The following is a 16967-nucleotide window of genomic DNA, read 5'->3' as shown; positions in this document are numbered from 1 at the left end:
ATGACAGGATTTATTTATTTATTTATTTTTTATGTACACTAAATCTTCTTGACAAAGGGAAGGATGATCAGAAGCACCATATGGGTGGCAGAATATTATTAATATTTAATTCCCATGACTATTAAAGGGGGGGTGAAATGCTATTTCATGCATACTGAGTTTTTTTCAACTGTTAAAGAGTTGGATTCCCATGCTAAACATGGACAAAGTTTCAAAAATTAAGTTGTACTCCTCCTGGTTTGTCACAAGTTTCGGAAAGTTTTTTTCATAGACAGTAAAAGAAATGGACACAGCGACCCCATTGGGACTCAATTGAGACAAGTGAAGCCCATTTTTAGCGTTTTTTAGCATTTCCATTTCTGACGCGCAGACTCAAATGAAGCTTGACGACGTCAGCAACCTGTCTGGCAGATGTAAATCTTCTAGTAGCTGTGCGTGCAAACTGCCATCGTTAATCTTGCAGAGACGGCGAGCTTGAGCGGGGAGTTCTTTGTCGTGAGTGAGCAGGAGTAAGTATTCTGATTAATTATTTTGTATAGTATTTTAAAATGTAACGCCAGTACGCCATATTAAGTTAATTGCCTGCGAGCTTCTCCTCCTGTCTGTATGGTAATGCGACAGAGAGACGAGTGGTTATGACGCAATCGTTAGCCTATTTTTTACAAAAACTGTTTATACGGGGCCATAACGTAACATAGAAGGTAATGGAGCCCTTTATACATTGTCGTGTATCTTTAGAAATAAATAATGGACAAACGGAGTCTTTAAACACCTCAGATGTAAAGTTATTCGCTGTCAAAGTGACGCCAAAATTAATGGGAGTCAATGGGAATGCTAACGCAAGTGAAGTTCTGCTAAAAGATGGCAGCCCCCACCTGACTTCAACTTCCGGTCGAGTTCCTTGCCCCCTGGTTTTTTTCGAGTATGGCTCTGTGTGACGTTAAATGGAGCGGAATTTCCTTATATGGGTCCTGAGGGCACTTCTGCCGGAAGAGCGCGCGCTCCCGTATAGCAGAGCACTGAGAGCACAACAGACTTCACTGATCAGTGCGAGAGCGTTGCGAAATGTCACAAAAGAAGTGTGTCTTTGGTTGCCAGGGCAAGGCAACCCTGCACAGATTACCAAAAAAAAAAACAGCATTAAGGGACCAGTGGATGGAGTTTATTTTTACAGAGCATCAACGGAGGAAATGTTTTTGTTTGTTCCCTGCATTTCGAAGATGCTTGTTTTACAAACAAGGCCCAGTTTGATGCCGGATTTGCACATCGTTTATTTCTTAAGGATAATGCAGTCCCAACGAAAAAGGGTCACGATCGTGTGTTGCAACCACATGCGGTGAGTAAAACTGCTTCAAATATCTCTGTGTTGTTAACTTAGCTATGGGTGCATAAGCACATCAAGTAAACAACATGCGATGTTGTCATCAAACTGCACTTTCCACATGTACAACTTAAAAAATAATAATAATAATAAAAAGAAGACATAAAGTGGAACTTAGTCATTTTCCAAAACCGCTAAGCAAATATATACAGTTTCAGTACGTACCACATAGAGACGCTGTTACTGATGCTGCTCTTGTTAAATTTCAGCCTCTGGATCTGATTCTGGATCATAAATATACGCTGAATCTGACTGTTAGCCATGGTTTGTTTTGGATGTGTTTTTCCTCACGGTAATGTCACAGCTTCCAAACGCTCTCAGCGCAAAAGCTTACTCGCACTCGTGATTCTTTAGCTCCGCCCACACGTCACGCCTCCAGCCGGTCGTGTTTTTCCCATGGTTTTTCCGGGAAAAATCGGTACAGACTATCTTTCTCTTATGAATATAATAAAACGAATGACTTTTTGGAGTTATGAAGGATGCAGGACTACTCTATAGGTACTCAAGATTAACAGGATATTGAGTGAAAACGAGCATTTCTCCCCCCCTTAAATGGCTTATATGCAAGACAAGAGACCAATCAGTTTCTTTAGTAAGGTGCAGATCATTCATCTGTAAAAATAAATAAATAAATATACTGCAGTCTAATGCACATAGTTACTAACCATGAAATATATTCAATTGAGATTATGTAAATTATTTTAATTAATTTAAAAACATGGCAATTAATTTTTTTTAAAGCTATTTTTATTAAAACCGTGCATTACTGGACCTTTCTTATTAAATCCACAAAAGCAGGTCATTTCTTATGTGTGTGTGTGTGTCTGTCTGTGTTAAATATATTATTATTCAAGGAACATTAGCATTATTATATATTTGTTCATTTTGAAACATTGAACAATATACAGTTAAGTTTGTATAATCAATAAATATTTATTGTAGTGCAACACTGCCATCTATTGGTATTACATAGTTACATTCACTACATAAATTATTATTTTTAAATAAATTCACTAATAATGCCAGTAGGTGTCAATATAACACCATTTATAAATAATTTGTGATAAACAGCAGGTCTTGTCCACGTTTTTTTATAAAAAAAGCTTTAACTCTTTTTAAAGCTTTCTCTCTCTCTCTCTATCTCTCTCTCTCTCTCTCTCTCTCTCTCTATATATATATATATATGGTTACACATATACACATTTGTCATAATAAACATAATTATATAGTGACTACTTTAGACACTTGCACGTCCTGAGAAGTCTACTAAAATGACATTCATCTCTCCATTGCTGCTTTGTTTAACAGGGAGACCTGTTCTGTAAATTATGTGTTTCCGGCGAGAGAGCTAAATTACTTTTCAGTAAGAAAAGAGCTAAATTACTTTTCAGAGGGATGCCAGCTTTGTAAAGGAAGTTAGCAGAGATAGGCTGGCACTACCTACGTGATTGAATGCTCAGCATATCAATGACCTTTTTCAAAACAGAGCTAGTATTCAGCACACAAATACACCATTATTCCAGTGAGAACAATGTCATCTACCCACATTTAGATAACGAGAAAAATCTCTTCTACACACTGCAGATTCCATGCAGGCTCCTTTAAAACACACATTTATACTTCGTTAATATTCCACGTTGATCAGCTGTGTTATTCCAATAATTGTCAGTGCCACATTGCTAAAATATAAAAATAATCTTTGGGTGATTTTAAGAATAAGATGAGGCCCCAGCGAGGATCGAACTCGCGACCCCTGGTTTACAAGACCAGTGCTCTAACCACTGAGCTATGGAGCCAAAGCATTATTATTTTCTAGCTAACGACATATAAACTACAAAAATACCACGAAACATTGCTCAAAGATATTTAATTTTCATTTCTATATATCTAATTTATTGGCGTATTTAGCCACAAATGTTTACCAAAGCAAACGAACCCGCTCACTTTAGGCTAACTTACTCAGCGACTCAACAAAACGAATTTGCTACTAAAAAAACTGACTAACAACTTCAAAGAAAAGGTTATTGTTTAGAGAAAATATAAAAAAGAAAAATAACAAAACAAGTAATGGCCAGTTGTTGTGTTAGCCCTAGTCACAACACGGAAATAGCTAGTTTTAAAGTGATTGTACAAGATTGTCATACCATGGTACTTTGACAGATCATTTATGCACAATACCTTAACCCCAATACCATGTTTTTATACAATGTTATTTATATTGTACTCCAAAGTACTTCAAAATATACAAAGCAACCTATCCAAGACATATTAAAGGGGATTTACGCACAAATGAACATTTTCATCATTCAGTCTACTCAAGTTGTTCCAAAACAGTAGGAGTTTCTTTCTTCAGTTTGAATACAAAATATGATATTTGGAGCAATGTGGATAACAAAACAGTTTATGGAAGTCACTGACTTGCAGTATTTTTTTTTCCTTGAAGTTTTAAGTGCCACATGCTGTTTTCCTTCTAACATTTTGTGTTGGTTTTAGATAATCACAAAAACGTTTTCATTCTGAATTTATTTGTGAACGAATGGTGGTAAATTAACTGTTACAAAAGTTTTATATTGGATAACATAACTTCATTGATTCAGACAAATTAAAACATCCACATAGGTCTATGAATTTGAGCACCAAACCATGAACATGAATGCGTATTTACGATAAAAATGAAACTCAAATATCACTTTTTTTTTATTTTATAGGCCATATGTCTTCTGTATTGTAAAGATAAGGTATACCTATGTGCTACAACTAATAACAAAAAGGTTGTTTGAGAACTTTTCAGATTATTCCAGGCCTTAAACTGAATTTCCACATATCACTCCAGCATCTTCGTAGTGAGCACAGTTGTGTGTACCAATCCCAGCGTGCTGACAGTCCAAGAGAGTTTCCTCTGTCCCCTTACACTGCACATCATCCAGAATAATCTTCAGGCTCGTTCCCTCTCCAAATTCAGCCTGCTTGGCAGCCTTAAGTGCATGGTGGAACCCGAGCTGCCGGCAAACCACTATGGCATTCTTGGTATTCCAGAGATCATCACAAATGGTCCCCCATTCCCCATTGACATATACTTCCACCCTTCCCCGATCCCTCCGACCCTCTGCATCCCCAACCAACCTCACTGCTCCATTCTTGTGCTTGCTCTTCCTGCGTCTACCTTTCCTCCGCCTGGATGTCCTGAGGGGCTTGGGTGTAGTTGGGGTGAATGGTGTGGGGGTTATTTGGGGGTTATCAGAACGTACCTCTGGATTTGAGAGTCTGGGATGGACTCCTATTAGTGCTGTGAAAAGAAGGATTTACACAAAAATCAATGATTCAATCAGGTTGTTATAGAGAGCTGCAGGAATGAGTCGAAAACTCGGAAAAGAGTTGGTATTTTTGAACTTCGGGTTCCATCATGGTTCCATGGTGACGCTAATTTCTGGCATGGGCTAGAAAAATAGATCTTCCCTATGGCAATCTATTACAAATTTGGCAAAAAAATTATATATTTTGAACACATAGGCACACCGTTTTGGGTGTACAGATTTACTAGGGTGTACTTTTGGGTGTACTTATATCTTTTAAAAAAGCAGCCAACTTACTTTCCTTTGGCTTGAATTGTATGAGATTGCTCCTTACACGAACTGAAAGTGGCTCATAATGACATTTTCCTGGGGATGCACGTCTGTAATAAAGCAGGGAGAGCGTTTTAATAGTTTTTAAAATGAATATTTTGGGTTCAGTTGACATAATTTGTGGCCTAATAATGTTGATTACCACAGATTTATTTCAGCTTGTCTCTTGTTTTCTTTAACAGAAGTAAAAATCCAGGTTATGGTGAGACTCTTACAAATGAATTAAACGGGTGCCAGTTTTTAAAGCATTTATAAAATAAAAAAAATGTGAAGCTTATTTTTAATCCATAAATCATTTTTTAAGATGTAAAATAGTTCTCAATTTTTACAACTGTTTTATGGTTTTAGGTTTTACGTTGTCACAATGTAGTTGTAAAAATGGAAGTTGCTTTACACAGAAAAGGTTAGTACAGTAAGTACATTTTACATGTTATTATTCATATTGTTTACTATATTAAAACAGTGAGTATTTTAACATTGGTCCCGTTCATTTCCATTGTAAGGGTTTCACTGAAACCCTTATTCCAGCTGTGTTTTTTTTTCTTTAAGAAAAGATTGGAAAAAGTCAAAACATTGTCAGTGAGAGAGAGGGATAGATAACAGCACCAGCCCGTATTGCTGCCAACACCCCCTTTTCATCTTTTGAGAGTAAAGTCTGTAAAGAGGCAACACAAGCTGATCTTTGCACACCATGAGAATGCATCATGAATGATTAAAAATGAATACCTTGAGGGATCAACAATCTTGTACACAACACCTGTAGGAGATTCCGCACTAGGTATTTCAGTAGACATGAAATAGAGTTCACCTGGTCACAAAAAACAAAACAAGTTAGGTTACATATTTATCCTATTTATCAAATTATTATAAAGCGCTAAATATAATTTTGTACACTATGAATTGATAATAACTCTTTTATGCAGTATATAAAGTGTGAAAAAGGAACATTTAGCCTTTCTGGGTACACACCTGCTTCATCCTCTGCAAACGAAATGATGGATGGATAGTAATTGTTGATGAGCCTTGGAAATGAACAAGTGAGACCCACCCCCATGCAAATCTCACTGTAGTCCCAACTGCGTGAGTTTCTGTTTTCCTTTAAACTCATCAGGCGTCTGTGGAAATTCATACAGTTCACATTTAAAATAATGTTTTTTTGAATTTTGAAAAAGTATTAGTTAATGAAATATGTTATGCTCACCAAGGCTGCACTTATTCGATAAAAAAAAACTATAATATTGTTAAATATTATAACAATACAAAATAACTCTTTATATTATTATTTTTTATTTAATATACAATTATTCCTGTGATGGCAAAGCTTAATCTTCAACAGTCATTATTAGTCTTCATTGTCATATGATCCTTTCAAAAATCATTCATATAAGCTGATTTGACGCTCAAGAAACATTTCTTATTAATTTCAATGTTAAAAACAGCTGCCCTGCTAAAACTGTGATTAAAAAAAATATATATATTTGTTATGTCTGATGTATAGAAAGAGTTCAAATGAACAGTTTATATTTAAAATTAAAACTTCTTTGAAAATTATAAGTGACTTCACAGCATTAATATTTACATACATACAAATATACGTATACATATACATATATATATATATATATATATATATATATATATATATGTGTGTGTGTGTGTGTGTGTGTGTATGTGTGTATATATATATATATATATATATATATATATATATATATATATATATATATATGAAGAGTTCAGATGCAAAAGCCTCTAAGTGCCATCTGAAATTTTCATCTAAAATTAGGATTTTTATCAGGCTCCTATATTAATGTTCAGTTATTTCACTTTAATAGCCTGGAAAAGGACCTGCACATTGCCATTAAAGTAAAATGACTCAACCTAAGCATAGGAGCTTGATAAAAATCCTAATTTTAGATAAAAATTTCAGATGGCACTTAGATATACACAAACACACACACACACACACACACACACATACATATATATATATATATATATATATATATATATATATATATATATATATATATATATATATATATATATGTAAGACTTTTAAATGGTAGTGTGTGTGCATATCATATGTCCTTATGTACCCGCTTATGAAGTCTCCAAATATGTACATGCCATTTAAATTTGGATTTTCACAGCCTCTGTAAACATATCCACCTGTGACAGATTTACCCATTTTGTGTGGATATGCGTAGATTGGAAGAACATCATCTAGAAGTACAAAAGCACATACAGTGTAAAAGACATCACAGGATGAAAAAGACACTTACATATCCGTCCATCTGATTACAATTACATTTATTCCAAACATTAAGAATTTGAAGGACTGGTTTTGGGACTAACTGTATTCTCACCTAAGGAGCTGTTGGCACAGAGTTTTTTGTCGTAACAAGAGAAGCCCTCTTTTGCTCTCCAGCCATAATTCCGTCCCTTCTCCACAATGTCTACTTCTTCATACTTATTCTGGCCCACGTCCCCACAAAAGATTCGTCCTTTTCCTTCCTTGGTTATCGGATCTCCTCTGTCTACTGAGCACCTCCACATGTTCCTCACTCCATAGGCAAACACCTCCGGGCGAGCATTGGGTTCATCCACAAACGGATTGTCCGGTGGTATTCTATACAGTGGCCCCCTTTCATTGTCATCTACATCAATGCGTAGAACCTTTCCCAAAAGGGCAGATCTAGCAGTAACATTCACATTAATAATTACTATAGACAATCTATCAGTCTTGTACCAAACTGAATTTAGCATCTTGTACAATATCAGAGTTGAGTTCCAGACTAATCACCTTAACTTACTTGTTCTGTGCATTTCCGAATTTCCCAAATGGATCTCCTGCCATTCCACCATCCCCAGTAAAGATATATAAGTATCCATCATCAGCGAAGAGAAGCTGTCCACCATTGTGATTAGAAGCAGGTTCATCGATCTCCAAAATTATTCTGAGGGGGATATGAAGACACAGGGACATTTTGACGCTCTGAACTCAATATGAAAGCATAGGGTCAAAGAACCTATGTCAACCTCACCTTTCTGAACCATGGTCAACCTCGTTCATATCTGCAGAAGAGATACGGAACTCACTGATACGGATTCTCTCATCAACGCCCACCTCAACAGAGTAGTAAACATACAGCTTCCCATTGTTTTTAAAGTCAGGGTGAAAGGTGAGTCCCAAAAAGCCTCTTTCATCACCTTCCCATGGAGATGTCAACACAGCCTTTGTTATGTTTAGAAATGGCTTTTCAAGCTTTGATCGATCTGGAAGATAAACCCAGACCTGTCCAACTTGTTCAGCAATGAAAAACCTGTGGGTGCCATCATTGGCATGAACCATGGCAAGAGGATTTCTGAGTCCATTGGCAACCTCCTCCAAACACAGCTGCAAGCAGCCGTCGGAGTCTGTAGTGGTGCGGCCCAGATTTTTAGTCAACTGTTCATTGTTCAGCAGATGAGGATAGCAGTAGTCTGGGTCATCCAGCTCGAGGTACTGACAAAGTCTGCGCTGGTCATGCTCAAATTCTGGAAGATGTGGATCATCAGACAACAAGGTAAGAAAGGATCTGCACTTGGAATGGAATTGAGAGCAGTAGTCCGGGCAGAGTCCAGGTATGGTCCGTAACGGCGTGCTGGGGTCTTCAGCATCAAAAAGGTGAGCAGCGTATGGAGAGCATTCCTGAAGAAGAGAAACAGAGAAAGAGGGGGATGTAGCTGAATTGCGAAGGCCTTAAGCAATAGATTTGACAAGTCATGTCTGCTTTCCCACATTCAACAGTCTGAGAAACCACAACCACTATAACCACTTCAGAAGTCCCTTGTGACCCCTGTTTGCTAGCAATTGCTATGGTGTTATGTGTACTGTATGCATGTGTGTGGGTGCACATCAATTTTTCTGTCTGTTTCAGAGAATCTGGATTAGTTCTCACACTGCACATAGTGCAGTGCACTCATTAAATATAACTATAAAAATGAAAATCAATAATAGTGATAATTTTTTTAATAATTTATTTTTAAATTCAATACTAAAATAATAAATAGAGTGTGATCATTATTTATATATTTTAAAATAAAAAAAAATATTAAATAAAAAAAATATATATTTTATGATACACTTTAAAATTTTTACTTTTACTTATTTGTTTTTATATGAATTTTCACAATTTTCAAACCTAAAATCTAGCGCTGCCAAACGATAAATCACAATAAATCACATCCAAAATATACATTTTTGTTTACATAATATTTGTGTATGTACTGTGCATGTATATGTCACGATCATTAGCTGGAGTGCCCATGATCTTCAGTAGAGGGCACTCCACTCAGGACCATTCCACCCATCAACCACCAGATGTCACCATATCATCATTTAGACACTAGCACCTCTCATCCTGTTGCACCACACCCGAACTACATCTCCCATGAGTCACTGCATCACTATCACCTTGCCACACATGCACCACATTCATCAGCTAATCTCCTTGCCACACCTGCACCTCATTTTCACACACATATAAGCAGCACTTATTATGGCTGTGTCCAAATTCAGGGTCTACATCCTTCGGAGGACTCATTTGAAGGATGTTACGTCACAGCGCCACGACGAAGGCTGTCCAAATTCGTAGGATCCTTCAAATGTGGCCCACAAATGCGTCCTCCTTTTCCCCGAATTGGAAGGATGGGTGTGGTGGATCCTTTCGCGTCCTACCTATCCCATAATTCTTTTCGGCAGGACGAAGCGAGCGGTAGCAGAGTGGGGGAGGAGTATTATTTTTGGTGAAAAATATATATTATTTTCAAAAATATATATTTTCAGTGGTTTTCTAGTTAGGCATTTTGTTTTAGCGTTAAGCATTTTTTTTTTTTTTACATTTGTACGTGTATATGTAAAAAAAAAAAAAAGTTTACTTTCGTAAACTAGCTTCTTCCTTACTGACTGTGTGAATATCCCCTTACACACAGCTTATTTGTTAGTGATTGAAGCTTTTTTCAACGCTTCTAAGGACGAAAGAGCAGACAGAAGTGTTTATAAAGCTCCGGGGAGAGAACGATGAGCTCTTCACCCACGTCTTGCTTAGCGCTGTCACGGTTGCTAGGCGACATGATATGAGCAACGGGTAAGGGAGGGAACTGAAAGTAGGGTAGGCTGTCCAAATTCACAAACACCGACTTCCGGTTTTTGCGGTCGTCGGAGGACCCATCCTCCTTCAACCGGGTAGGAAGGATCCTAAGGAGGATGCAGATCCTGAATTTGGACACAGCTATACACTTTGCGAAGTCTTGTTTAGCCCCGTCTTACATTTCTGAGTCTGACCTTTGGATTGTGTATTTCATCTCTGATTCTCTGCTGCCTGCCCCGATCTCTGCTCGTTACTGTTCATGATTCTGGATATCCCTGACACACCTGATGCGATTTCTGCTTGTCTGACCATCTGTTGAATAAATGCTGCAATTGGATCCGAACGCCTCTGACTCTCCTTCGTAACAAACACACATATACACATACAACAAAATATTTACAGGTATTTACATGTACATGTACACATATATATTTATATTAATAAAATTTATATTATATATAGTTTATCATCAGTATACAGTATTACAGTTAGTTGATCTATAATTGGGCATTACACCATGTCTGTATGCAAATGAGCAGTCTGGACTTATTTACCCAGCGCATTATTTATGTTCGTCACGCATGCATGGAAAAGTTAATTTCAGTAATTTAACTCAAATTGTGGAACTCTTGTATTAAATAAATCCTAGGTTCTTTTGATTGCGATGATTTTGGCTCACATTTAACAAAAACCCTCAACAAATTAGAATATCGTGACATGCCAATCAGCTAATGAACTCAAAACACCTGCAAAATGGTTTTTCAGTTTGGTTCACTAGGCTACACAATCATGGGGAAGACTGCTGATCTGAGTTGTCCAGAAGACAATCATTGACACCCTTCACAAGGAGGGTAAGCCACAAACATTCATTGCCAAAGAAGCTGGCTGTTCACAGAATGCTGTATCCAAGCATGTTAACAGAAAGTTGAGTAGAAGGAAAAAGTGTGGAAGAAAAAGATGCACAACCAACCGAGGGAACAACTGCCTTATGAGGATAATCAAGCTAAATTGATTCAAGAATTTGACTTAACTTCACAAGGATTGGCTTGAGACTGGGGTCAAGGCATCAAGAGACACCACACAACTGGCAGTTGTCAGTTGTTGTATTCCTCTTGTTAAGCCACTCCTGAACCACAGACAACATCAGAGGCATCTTACCTGGGCTAAGGAGAAGAAAAACTGGACCCTGTTGCCCAGTGGTCCAGAGTCCTCTTTTCAGATGAGAACAAGTTTTTTTTTCATTTGGAAACCAAGGTCCTAGAGTCTGGAGGAAGGGTGGAAAAGCTCATAGCCCAAGTTGCTTGAAGTCCATGAATGTATTTAGTACATGAGTTTTACAATTTGAGTTGAATTACTGAAATAAATTAACTTTTCCACGACAATATAATTTATAGAGATACATTTGTATATATACTACATGTTTTTAATAAGAAAGGAATACTTTTATTGGTCAAGGATGCATTTAATTAGTCAAAGACAGTAAAGACATTATAAAACAGCATTCAAATAAATGTCGTTTTTAAACATTCTTTTCATAAAGGAAATAATGAAAATATGTATTTTGCTTTTTCTATTATGCTATTTTTGTATTCATTTACATGCCTATGCAAGCATTTGCTTATAATTATTTGCTGGTTCGGTTTTGTTCATATTGGCCAAAAGAGATTCCTCGTGACTATTAGTGACCTCATTTGGCCTTTCACCAAACAACAGTATTTCAACTCAATTGCAACTGCTGGGAAGAACCAACGTTGACAATTTATGGCTGCAGTAAATTGCAGTAGGCTACGAGTTGAGACTTGAGAGGCGAGCATATAATGGTTCGAATACATTTACAAGCAACAAGCAGAAGATAAATTCTAATTTGTTTCGAAGAAGTTTTAGATTGCAGGAACTTACCTGACAGAGCAGATTTTGAACATATGCTGCACATTTCGAGAATCCATAATAATCGAAGTTATCCATTATCCTATAGTATTTTGCCATCAGCTCTTGGTCTCTGGCATAGTCACAGCAGCCGAAGTTTTTATACATTTGACAGAACTGAAGTTCTTGTTGGGGCTGAAATGGAGGTTTAAAATCCAAACACTGCGGATGCAAGAACGCAGGTGCCGTCCAGAACGCCAACAAAATAAACGGTGTTTGCCATATATGGCCAAAAATATCGCGAAAGAACCACATAGCGCTCAAATCCTGGCGTTCAACTTCAGATACATGGAAGTAGAAGTTATGCAACATCGATCGAGGATAGCCTACTCTGCGTGTGTCCTTTCTGACTTATGTAGTCGTGATATGCTCTGACTTTAATTATCAACCATTTCCAAACAAATTCACGTCTCATTTACCATAGCGGATAAACACGAATCACAGATCGGTTTGACCTCTATCATAGTAAACCATCTCCTCCATGTTTGAGTTACGAGGCGTGTCTGACATCCTGAGAAGATGTGACACACACACACAGGTCCAAACCGCAATTCTCCGAATGTAGCTCATGTCTACCAGTAAATGTAAGTTGGAGTTTACCACGTGTGTTATGTTGGAGTTTACCATAGAAACCACAAAATTGGCTAATTTCCACAGCTTCAATGTGTAGTTTAACCCTTTAAAGCCCAACTTTAGCCCAAATCTTAGCATTTGCTAGAGTGAAATGTACAAATCAACTTTCGGAAAAGTGCACCTATGCAGAAAATAATCATATCTGTATATCGAGTTTTCATTTCAGGTGAGGTCAGATTAACACACTGACATAATTTGAAGAGAAAATAGTGGATTAAAGTAACAGTTGTTATTACAGAAACCAAAAAGAAAGTAAAGTCCCCTCAACAGAAAATGAGGCTTAGAGCACTAGCTTTGAATGCGCGGAAACAAAACAGTAATCTCTGTTCCATCTTATCTTTCTGTTATGTAATCAGTTTCCCAGTAATATTTCAAACACTTGGATACCCTTAGTTTGTACTCATGTTCTGTTGAAATAAGCTTTACTTCCTTACTGTTTGGGCTGTTGTATGTGTAAAAATAAAATAGTAATTCCAAAATAATTACTATTAAATTAAATTGTATACCTGCAGTTTTAATTATTTTTCCCCTTCTGACCTAATTAAAACCCTTTCAGAAATGTGATTATTATCCAGGATTGCAACATTTTTGTTGTTGACTCAGTGTGACCCCAGGTATGAAAATATGTAGAGCAAATAAGACAACCGGTTGTGCATAGTATTGTATGCAAATCAGATATGAATGTTAATTGTATTTAATATTTTTTATATATCTGAATGAGCATGCAGACATGATGCTACAATCTTGTTTTTTAATCAGTTCTTGTAATGTTTAAGGAGTTTGGGGTCTCTGGTTGACTTTTCAACCCCTGTAGGCTATTGGAAACATTTTAGAAAGTAAAGTAGCTGTCAAGTAGCTGAATACTGGTTAATGGCTGTTATTGTGCAATTTGTCTGTTTCTAGTTTATTTTCCTGATGAAATAATAGAATCAGGTTAAGCTAGAATTCCCATGGATATTATTGATATTATGTTGGTGTCTGCAGTTTATTTTCTTTTCTATTTTTTTTTTTTTTTTGATGCTTTCTGCAAGCTCTTTGCAGTGTCTGGTTCAGTTCCAGCCAATAAGGAATTTTTTGTTTTTTATTTTTTTATGGTTCTCTCATCAGTTCTTCAGCTATTTCAGGTGATTAATTAATGACCGTAATGTTATGTAAAACAATGACAGATGTGAGTCGAGTAATTTTAGCCACTAGATGGAGATGTGTTCACACCACAACCTTAGAAGACTCCAAATTCAGCACCTACGCAGATTAAGTGGGATCTGCCTTTAAAAATTCTTACTTTTAACCTTTTACAATACGAATCGTTACAAAGCAACTTTACAGAAAATAATGTTTCTACAATTTTTAGTAATAGCTTATGGTGGTGACTGTCAGTTTGTGCACGTTTGACAGTTATTTTTTCTTCCGTAGCACAGAACGTCTTTAAAATATTTTACAGTTAAAATTACACTCATTTTTTACAGTGAAAAAACCCAACTTTGGGTCAAACTTTTGGGTTTTTAGAGTGTAGCTTGCATTTTATGCATCAAGGGTCCATGGGCCCCTATGGACAGATTGTGGTCTCTGCGAGGTAAAGTGGCCCTAATGAAATGAAATTGTGAATCTTATATATTAATGTTCATTTACATAAATATACATCTAAGTACATAAATTAATTGCCATTGACTTTGTGTCATTATTTTGGTGTAATTTATTGTTGAGGTTGTGCCTGAAATTGGGTCGGGATTGGATCAATCACTGTAATTAGAGATTACTGGATAGCACATTTTTTTTATTTAAATATTTCTTTCTTTCTATGTATGTTTGTTTTCAGAAACACCCAGCTAGTTTCTCAATCTGTGTCAAATACTATTTTAGTGCATTTTATCCCAATGTTTCCTTTTTATTTACAATATATTTCCCTCAGTGTAGCTTTTTAAGTATTTTATATATAAATATTTTCGTATACATGTCTAGCAGGACAAAAACGTGATATTTGAATGCAGCTGAAAGGTGAAGTGGGCTTTTGACTCGTCAAGCGCCCCCTATAGGAAGAGCTAGTAACTTTAGCAGGCAATGCGGCGAAAGCGTCTCGTAACTGAAGCGCGAGTGCAGGCTCATTTTCTCACCATTCATCTTCCTCAGCGGTTGGATGCGCGGCGGGAGAGTCACATCACTGGGCACAGTGTCAGAAAGAGGAGATTCCAGCTGTAATAAACATGAAATAACGACAGAAGAGGAATTTATATCAAACGCGGCGTATTGTTTTCTTATCTGGGTCAGTTACAGTTTTTTCGTTGCTGAGTTCTGCTTGTATCCCTCGAAAAACTGGGTGCATTTTAATGATGAGTTTAATATTGCTTGCTACGTTTTCGCGAAGGAATTATTAGAAAATCGTGACCAGATCTCTCTTGTCAGACCACTTTTAACGACTGGAATATGGCAAAAAATATTGTAGACGTCCCAAGGGATGATTTAAGTAAGTTATCGGATGAAGAACTGCTTAAATGTAGCAAAGAGGAGCTGCTTAGGAGACTCCGGAAAGTGGATGGTGAAAAGATCCACTTGATGGTGGAACACGGGAACATGATGAAGGACGTCAACCGGAGATTACAAGTGCATCTTCACGAAATACGGAGTTTGAAGGAGGTCAACCAGAAACTGCAAGAAGACAACCAGGAGCTTAGAGAACTGTGCTGTTTCTTGGATGATGATCGGCAGAAAGGAAAGAAGCTGTCCAGGGAATGGCAGAGATTTGGCAGGCACACTGCCAGTGTTATGTGGAAGGAGGTTGGTATATTCCAACAAAAACTGAAAGACCTAGAAGCCAACCAAGAGAGTATGATGAGAGAGAATGTGGAGCTGAAGGAAATCATCCTCATGTTGGATGATGAGAGGAATGGAGCCGGATCCAGGAGCTCCATAGACAGCCAATCCAGTCTGACCAATCTGAACGGAGGTTCTGCTACTGTGAGGGATGTTGGAGATGGGAGCAGTACCTCTAGCACGGGTAGTGCTGGAAGCCCTGATCACCACCACAGCCATATTCACAAACCTTCAGAGGGAAAGATCATGTCTATCAGGAGGTCTATGGATGATCTTTCAACCAACCATTTTATCAGAAGCATACCGAATGGCCTCAACGGTGAGTGTGGGCTTTTGGATCAATGGTTTTTTGGAAAGCAAATGTGTTTTAGCAGATCATGTGCATGCAGTTATATTCAGTCGAATATGGTGTAGGAATATGGGTTGTGAATTGATAGAGTATTAGTATCACAAACCTGAAATAGTCTCAGGCATGTAGAAGTGTTTCCTGAAAACAAACAAAAATCACTCTGTAAATCAAGAATTAGAAATAGTGTTAGTAATTCATAGTATTTGACTAATTTAAAGCGTTTAAACAGCAGAAGTTAGAAAAACAAAGTACTTTCTTTAACAGATTTTGAAAGAGTTTACGCAAAACATGCTTAAAACACCTTTCTGGTGCCTTTTTAACTTTGAAAGTTTTATGATGTTGTGTGCATTGGCATTCAAATATAGAAAAGGATGCTTTTTATTTTCATTTCATGCCAGGAAGTTACATGCAGGGATTGAGACTTCCATTGGTTTCCAGGGAAACAGATTACACAGGCAATTGTGACAGTATTAACAACAACTTAAATTGAACAGGCTGGAGCTACAGATGCTATTGCGTTAATTCCTTCTTCCTGAGAAGTCAGGTCTAATGAGGATTTAATACTCTCTTGGCATTGTGACGTTGGTGCACACTGTCGGTTCTGTCAATTAAACATCAGCTACGTCATTCAAACAACACAGGCGTTTCATTCTAACAAATGGCCGAGAAACTCATTTCTAGTTGAAAATGATGTACACAAATGATCAATAGTAGGAGTAGTTCCATCTCCAGTCATCAGTGTCCTTCAGAAGTCATTTTAATATGCTTTTTTGGCAAGAAACATTTATAATTCCTTACTATTCATTGTTGAAAACAGCACTGCTTGGTATTTTTGTGGAAACTGTGATAGGCCTACATTCACAACAGGATAGTTTGATAAATAGAAAGTTCAAAAGAACAACATTAATTTGAAATGTACTGTAAATCAGTATACATTTATTTTTAGTATCGTTGCTTAATAAAACCCCCTACCCCCATTTCTATTTTTTATTGCAGTTTGTTTTGTTCCTTTTGTTTCATGGCTACTTGTACATTGCTTTCCCCTGTTCAGCCTCTCAGTGTCATGATTCTGCCCTCGTGTCCTTGATTTTTTTTCCTAGTCTTGAGGCAGG

The 16967-nt window shown here is 37.1% G+C and overlaps 2 protein-coding genes and 1 non-coding gene across 3 annotated transcripts in view; 1 reads left to right on the top strand and 2 right to left on the bottom strand.

Moving 5' to 3' along the window:
* Positions 1-3104: 3104 nt before the first annotated feature.
* On the bottom strand, positions 3105-3177 carry trnat-ugu (transfer RNA threonine (anticodon UGU)). Its single transcript has one exon. It is a non-coding gene; the product is annotated as a tRNA-Thr (tRNA).
* Positions 3178-3309: 132 nt separating this feature from the next.
* On the bottom strand, positions 3310-12594 carry LOC128031710 (HHIP-like protein 1). The gene is made up of 9 exons (XM_052620072.1): positions 12039-12594; positions 8052-8698; positions 7821-7964; positions 7374-7702; positions 7104-7230; positions 5974-6119; positions 5731-5812; positions 4972-5054; positions 3310-4667 (listed from the first exon to the last, which is right to left on the bottom strand). Exons 1-9 carry the CDS (start codon positions 12375-12377, stop codon positions 4186-4188), a joined length of 2379 nt encoding a protein of 792 aa, XP_052476032.1. The 5' UTR covers positions 12378-12594; the 3' UTR covers positions 3310-4185.
* Positions 12595-14705: 2111 nt separating this feature from the next.
* LOC128031715 (coiled-coil domain-containing protein 85C-A) overlaps positions 14706-16967 on the top strand; it is a 34672-nt gene continuing 32410 nt past the window's right edge. The window contains exon 1 of the mRNA XM_052620077.1: positions 14706-15825. Coding sequence (XP_052476037.1) covers positions 15120-15825 — 706 coding nt within the window. The 5' untranslated portion in view covers positions 14706-15119. The remainder of the gene's footprint in view (positions 15826-16967) is intronic.

The sequence above is a fragment of the Carassius gibelio genome, chromosome A17, assembly GCF_023724105.1.
Source record: "Carassius gibelio isolate Cgi1373 ecotype wild population from Czech Republic chromosome A17, carGib1.2-hapl.c, whole genome shotgun sequence".
Classification (NCBI taxonomy): Eukaryota; Metazoa; Chordata; class Actinopteri; order Cypriniformes; family Cyprinidae; genus Carassius; species Carassius gibelio.
The sequence above is the reverse complement of the archived record's forward strand: the minus strand, read 5'-3'. Positions and strand labels throughout refer to the sequence as shown.

What these genes read in the sequence shown, in the direction of transcription:
- LOC128031710 (XM_052620072.1), bottom strand. Translation starts at nt 12,377, where the DNA reads ATGTTGCATAACTTCTACTTCCATGTATCTGAAGTTGAACGCCAGGAT. An exon ending in GTTGACCATGGTTCAGAAAG is followed by an intron (nt 7,965 to 8,051) that starts GTGAGGTTGACA and finishes TATCCCCCTCAG; the next exon opens with AATAATTTTGGAGATCGATG. An exon ending in TTCGGAAATGCACAGAACAA is followed by an intron (nt 7,703 to 7,820) that starts GTAAGTTAAGGT and finishes TGTTACTGCTAG; the next exon opens with ATCTGCCCTTTTGGGAAAGG.